General features: G+C 52.4%; 1 protein-coding gene across 1 annotated transcript; it reads right to left on the bottom strand.

Moving 5' to 3' along the window:
* Nucleotides 1-302: 302 nt before the first annotated feature.
* Nucleotides 303-2,197, bottom strand: LOC125554244 (xyloglucan galactosyltransferase KATAMARI1 homolog). Its single transcript, XM_048717824.2, has one exon. The coding sequence runs from the start codon at nt 1,997-1,999 to the stop codon at nt 452-454; it is 1,548 nt and encodes a 515-aa protein (XP_048573781.1). The 5' UTR covers nt 2,000-2,197; the 3' UTR covers nt 303-451.
* Nucleotides 2,198-5,891: the final 3,694 nt, after the last annotated feature.

Genomic DNA, 5,891 nt, shown 5'->3' with positions numbered 1-5,891 from the left:
GTGAAAAAATTTCATGAGAAAATACATTGATTGTGAGCTACGCAAAAAATTGAAAACCGTTGGTCTATATTGAAAAAATATATATAGTGAACAGTGCTAACTGTTTTCCAGATTACCTTTTTTGTGTATAGCTGGCGTGTCAATGCATTTCATCTTGAAAATTTGCACACATGCAGGATACATCCGTATGATACTGTTTATTGTTTTCAGGATTTTTGAACACATTGAACATTTTTCTTAAAAAAAACGATCTCCTTGAAGCCCTTGCTAAAAAGGAACGATCCCCATGAAGCATGCAGAAGTTTGAATTGTAGCTTGAAAGCTGAAACTACGAACCGGGATCAAAATTTCATTTCAACCACTAAAACACAATGATTTCTAGACGTTTAGTAAACAAGCTCAACATGTTCCGTCACAATGCATTGCTACGATGCACCATCGATTATCCTCCCTAATTATCTGCCATGACTTTGCTAGAAACCTTTGTCGCCGTTTGCGTCAGATCGCCGTGACCCATCTCCTTCCTCAGCTTGCTGACCCTGTCGATGACCGCCTCCACGGTGACATCCACGGCGTCCCTGAGCGTCTCCAGCTTCGACCGCGGGTCCGCGTACACCAGCCGCGGTATCAGCCCGATCACCGTCTCCGTCATCCGCTCCGCCACCTCCTGCGGGATCCGCCGGAGCGTCTCCTCCACGCTACTGGCGTTGCCGCTGCGCACATCCTCCTCGGAGATGAACACGGAGTAGGAGTCGCGGTCGTCGGGGAGGTGCCACCTGTACTGCCTGTACGCGGAGTCCGGGTGGAAGAACACCGGCACGCAGCCGGCGAGGATGGCGTCGAACGCCGACCGCCGCGTGTACGTGTCGCCCGGCGGCTGCAGGCAGAAGCGCGCCCCTTGGAAGACGCGCATGAAGGTGCTGGGCACGAGGCAGTTCTTCTCGCTCTTCCGGCACTGCACCAGGTTGCAGAAGCTGGAGGCGCCGCACTCCCGGATGAGGTGGTGCCGGATGGAGTTCGGGTCTCCGGGACGCTCGCCGCCGGCGAAGGAGAAGAGGTAGTCCCGCTTCATGCCTCGCATCCGCTGCTGCCACTGGAGGACGTCCGCGTCCTTGGCCGGGTGGAAGTAGGTCGGGTACGGCACGGCGAAGTCGAAGTCCGTCCACGGCACCTTCTCCACGAACAGCACCGTCATGTTCCACACCGCCGGCAAACGGAGCAGCTTGTTGCCCCACTCCGAGTCGCTGTCCGTCTGCCGCTGGTGGTCCCACGCCGTCCTCCCGGACATGAAGAAGTGGTCGCGCCCGCCCATGGCGCGCCACTCGGGCCGCCGCGTCAGCCAGTCGACGAGCTCGACCGCCGCGGCGTCCTTGGTCGTGGCGTTGTTGCTCCACAGGTTCCGCACGACGTCAAACCCAGCGTAGAACGGCACGAAGACGGCGGCGGCGCGGGAGGAGTCGTCGGTGAGGCAGTCGTACTGCCGGACGCGGGCGTGGAAGATGACGTCGAGGCCGAAGTGGTCGGTGGCGTACCAGCCCTCGTCGGCGAACACGCCGTCCGCGTTGTCCAGGGGCGCGCCGAGGCCGCCGTTGGCGAGGTACTGGCACATGTCGATCCACGGGTACCAGTGCTTGCAGTCGGCGAGGACGTCGGCGTTGAACCGCGGGGGCAGGTCGTGGACGTACAGGTACCGCCCGCGGCAGGCGTCCTCCCCGGCGACGCCAACGTCGCTGCTCCGGCGCACCTCGCCCCCCGCCGCGGAGGCGATCAGGAGCTTCTTGACCTGCTGCTCCTGGGCGGAGGGGAAGCGCGGCTGGGCGCCGTCCTCGCGGCCGGACGCGGGGGCGGCGGTGACGAGCGACTGGCGCGGCGCGCTGACGGGCGCCGCGCGGTGGCAGTAGACGATGAGGAGCCACGGCGTGGCGGACAGGATGGCGAGCAGGACCAGGCGAGGCAGCCAGCGGGCGCCCCCGCCGTGCGCGGCCGTCGTCTTCTCCATGGTCACCCACGAGTTACGCACGCACGCTGGCTCTCGTGCGTGTCCCCGACGGAGTTGAGGTCTCGGAGTCCACTGTGACTAACTTAAGCGCGGGGAATCTCGAAATGGGAATTCATCCATGTGATTTGCGTATCGCTGGCCGGCATACGTGGTGATCCGAGAGCTCCGAGCTCTGACTTGAGAGATGCTCCACATTAACCATGTCAATGATGGATCGATCGAATCTAGGCGCGAGGAAATGAAGGAGCCGGGGGTCTGCACGTGCACATGCACATGCATGGTATATTTAACTTCCCAAAAAATAAAATAGAAATGCGAATTGGACCGGGGATCTAATCTGGGAGATGCATTACTGCCAACTTTCGATTCATTGAATCCTTGGATGGAAATCTGCATCCTCGAGCGTGTATACAGAGGATGCTTGGATACGTTTTAGTTCCATGACTAAAAGTAGTGGGACTAAAACTTGCTAGCCTTACCCATGTTTGGATCCAAATACTAAAGAAACTAAAATCAAGTTATTGATCATTTATTATCTTTCAAACCTTACAATCCAGAACTCGCATGACCATTAAATGATGAGAGAGAGAGGGCTAATACATATTTTAATAGGTTTCCTATGACTAAAAAATTTTAGCCTCAAGACTAGTCCTAGCCTCTCTTTAGTCAGGGGTGCTTGAAACTTTAGCCTCTAAAAAAGACTATTTTTAGTCCCTTGGATCCAAGCACCCTCAAAGAAATCCAGCTAGTGGTTTGGATCGGTAAGAGCATGATTAATAATATAGCTAGCTACTAGTATAACATATTGTCATGTCATTTATAGCCAATTTAATAGTTAACACATACTCCAATCTCACAAAGCTTCTAGGAGCTCGTGCTATAGAGCAAGTATAATAAGGTTGTGAGACTTTAAATATTACTAGTGATGTATACGCTCTTATATTAGTTTACGGAGGGAGTATGTGTTTGCTGAGCTAGATGAGAGAGAAGAGGGGAGAGAAGATAAACGGGTTGTAGATTTACAGTCGGGTGTAACACGGGCTCGAAGAAGCTATGTGAAAGTGTATGGTGGGTCGTGTGACAGAAAAGTAGTACTCCTTCCGTCACAGTTTAAAAGTTACAGTTAAATTTGCGTGTGTTTCCACAATAAACAAGGTTTAGGACGCATTGCATTTTTTCTAGTAGTTAATTAATACTCCGATATACTATTTCTATATGCACGCATAGTGTGAATGCTATTTTTTAGCCCATCTCATAACCAATAGATAACCACCTAGGTCCCAAAGAATTTCCAAGCGCGCCTTCTAAACCGTGACGAAGGAAGTACTTTCTTGCAGCCTACTACTGTACATGCTGGCTATTACATTGGTTATAGATGACATGGCAACATGTTATAGTCAACAATCGGCTATATTGTTAACCATGCTCTAAGTCTACATCCCGCTTCTCTTTTATCTCCCCTTCTCTCTTCCAACTCGACAATAATATAATATTTAAATCCTTACAGCCTCCTTACATCATTTGAGAGCATGGTTAATAATACAACCAGCTGTTGGCTATAACATGTTACCATGTCATTTATAGTTAATGTAATAGCCAACACGTATAATACTTGGCACTAAAAAATTACTACTTTGTCAACATATGACCCACACCTTTCAATCTTACAAAGTTTCTTGGAGCTCGTGCTACAGCCGGCTATAAGTCTACAGCCCGCTTCTCTTCTCTCTCTTCCAACTCAGCAATAATATACTCCGTCCAGTCATTTTTACTCTGTATATAAGAATTGTCTGAAGTCAAATTTCGTAAAGTTTGACCATATTTATATGAAAAATATTAACATCTACAATGTTAAATATATACAATATAAAAACTAACGTCATGACGCATCTAATGTTGTTGATTTCACATTTTGAATGTTGGTGTTTTTTTCTTGTAAACTCGGTCAAAGTTTATGAGGTTTGACTTCAGACAAATCTTATATGCCAACTAAAAAGAATTGAAGGGAGTAATTTTTAAATCCTTACAACCTGCTTGCGTCATCTTCTCATACTTGCTCTTAGTGGTATAGAAATTTTTAGGCTTGCACCGGTACTGTGTGTCCACCGACTCACAAGTCCCAACTGCGTGCGCATTGACCGGCATCGGCCTCCATCGATGCACGGTTCCCGGGGACCGCGCGCACATGGCGCTCCTCGCGCTGCACAACCGGAGTTGACACGGAGCTAGCCAGTAGTACGACCATTCTCTATTCTGTCTGGAGCTCGGGATCTGAGGCCGATCGAGGGGGCGCCATCCACGGCACGCACTGCTAGCAGCGAGTGATTTCTTTGCTCGATCTTTTCTTTTTTCTGAAGTTTTCTTTGCTCGATCTTTGAGAGGCGCGTTGGATCTCTCCGCGTCAGCCCGTTCCTCCCGGCTGCGTAACGTAGTACGGTGGAGGTGCGTGCGGTGCGGTGCATGCGTGCGGTCTTTCCCCCGACCGGACGGCAATGGTGCGTGCATGACTAGCGTGTTTGCTTGCCCCTGCAACGATCTGTGAGGGCAACCCAACCGCGGTGCATCAGAACGGACACAACAAATATCCGCAGACACGTACGGATGTGTTTTGTGGACAGCCTGATAGGGGACGACCATCCAACGCGGTGCACCGAGCATATGGAGACGTATACAGATACAGATGTGTGTGTGGACAGCTGACAGGAGACGACCATCCGCCTTGTTGGACGTCGTGATGCTGCGCTGAGAGGAGGCGGCTGCGTGTGTTGGCGATCGTCGGGCCGGGGGCCTCCTCCTCCTTCACCAGGCGCCACTGGCTCCTGGACTACCGACGGGGTGGTGATAACCATATCTCCTAGCCACGTCAGAAACGACGCGACGGGGACGCCGGCAGGATGAAGCGATTGTCGTGTCGGGCGCTTCCTCCTCCTTCACCGTGCGCCATTGGCTCCTAGACTACTGGCGGGGCAGCGATAACTATATCTCCTTGCCACGTCAGGAATGGCGCGATGGGGACGCCGGCAGGATGAAGCGATTGTCGTGTCGGGCGCTTCCTCCTCCTTCACCGTGCGCCATTGGCTCCCAGACTACTGGCGGAGGGGGGGGGGGGGGGGCGATAACCACATCTCCTTGCCGTGTCAAAAACGGCGCAGTGGGGACCCCGACCGGATGAAATGGCCAGCCTGGTTGCGCAGCGGCGAGGGTGGCTTCTCCTTGACGCAACGTTCGATTTGGATGTCGTGGTTGAGCAGTGGTTAGGGCATCTCCTCCTTGACGCGGTGTCTGATTTAGACTCTGCGGTTGCGCGGCGACGAGAAGAGGAAATAGGGTTTGACGGTGTGCCCTGCCTGCTTTAAATTGCCAGAAACAGGGCACCGACACTGCTTCAGTGCGGGCGCAGTAGCTGGAGTAGACCTTTCGGTCGCCGCTTCCGCATTGAAGCAGCGCTGGTCAACCGTTCGGTCACGTCAGTCAGCCCGACATTATTGTAGTAGGTGGCAACCCCGTCGTGTCCCTTCTGGATTGGGATGAATGCGCGGTGGGAGTTTTGGAGCGAAACGCGCGGCGAGGGCTTTGGGTGGGACTGTGTAGCCAGATGCTAACGTAGCATGCGTCCGGAGGCCCGCAAAGCCCCCCCCTCCCCCTCCTCCCCACCTCTGTTTTCTTACGGATTGTGCGAATTCGAATCGTTCAGACCAATCCACGAACATTTGATGCACGATGTTGGATGACAAAATAAATGTTCAGACATTTAGAAGCATTTTGTTGCACGGTGCTGAAGTTTCCTAACTGCATCCTGATTTGGGCTTTGGACGGCCAAAACTTAAGTATTTGTAAGTTGCTTTAGGACCTAAATCATCAACGTGCTTCATGTCGCCTCACCCTCCTCAAG

The sequence above is a fragment of the Triticum urartu genome, chromosome 4A (assembly GCF_056163025.1).
Source record: "Triticum urartu cultivar PI428250 chromosome 4A, HENAU_Tu73, whole genome shotgun sequence".
Taxonomy (NCBI): Eukaryota; Viridiplantae; Streptophyta; class Magnoliopsida; order Poales; family Poaceae; genus Triticum; species Triticum urartu.
This window is presented reverse-complemented; position numbering and strand designations above follow the sequence as displayed.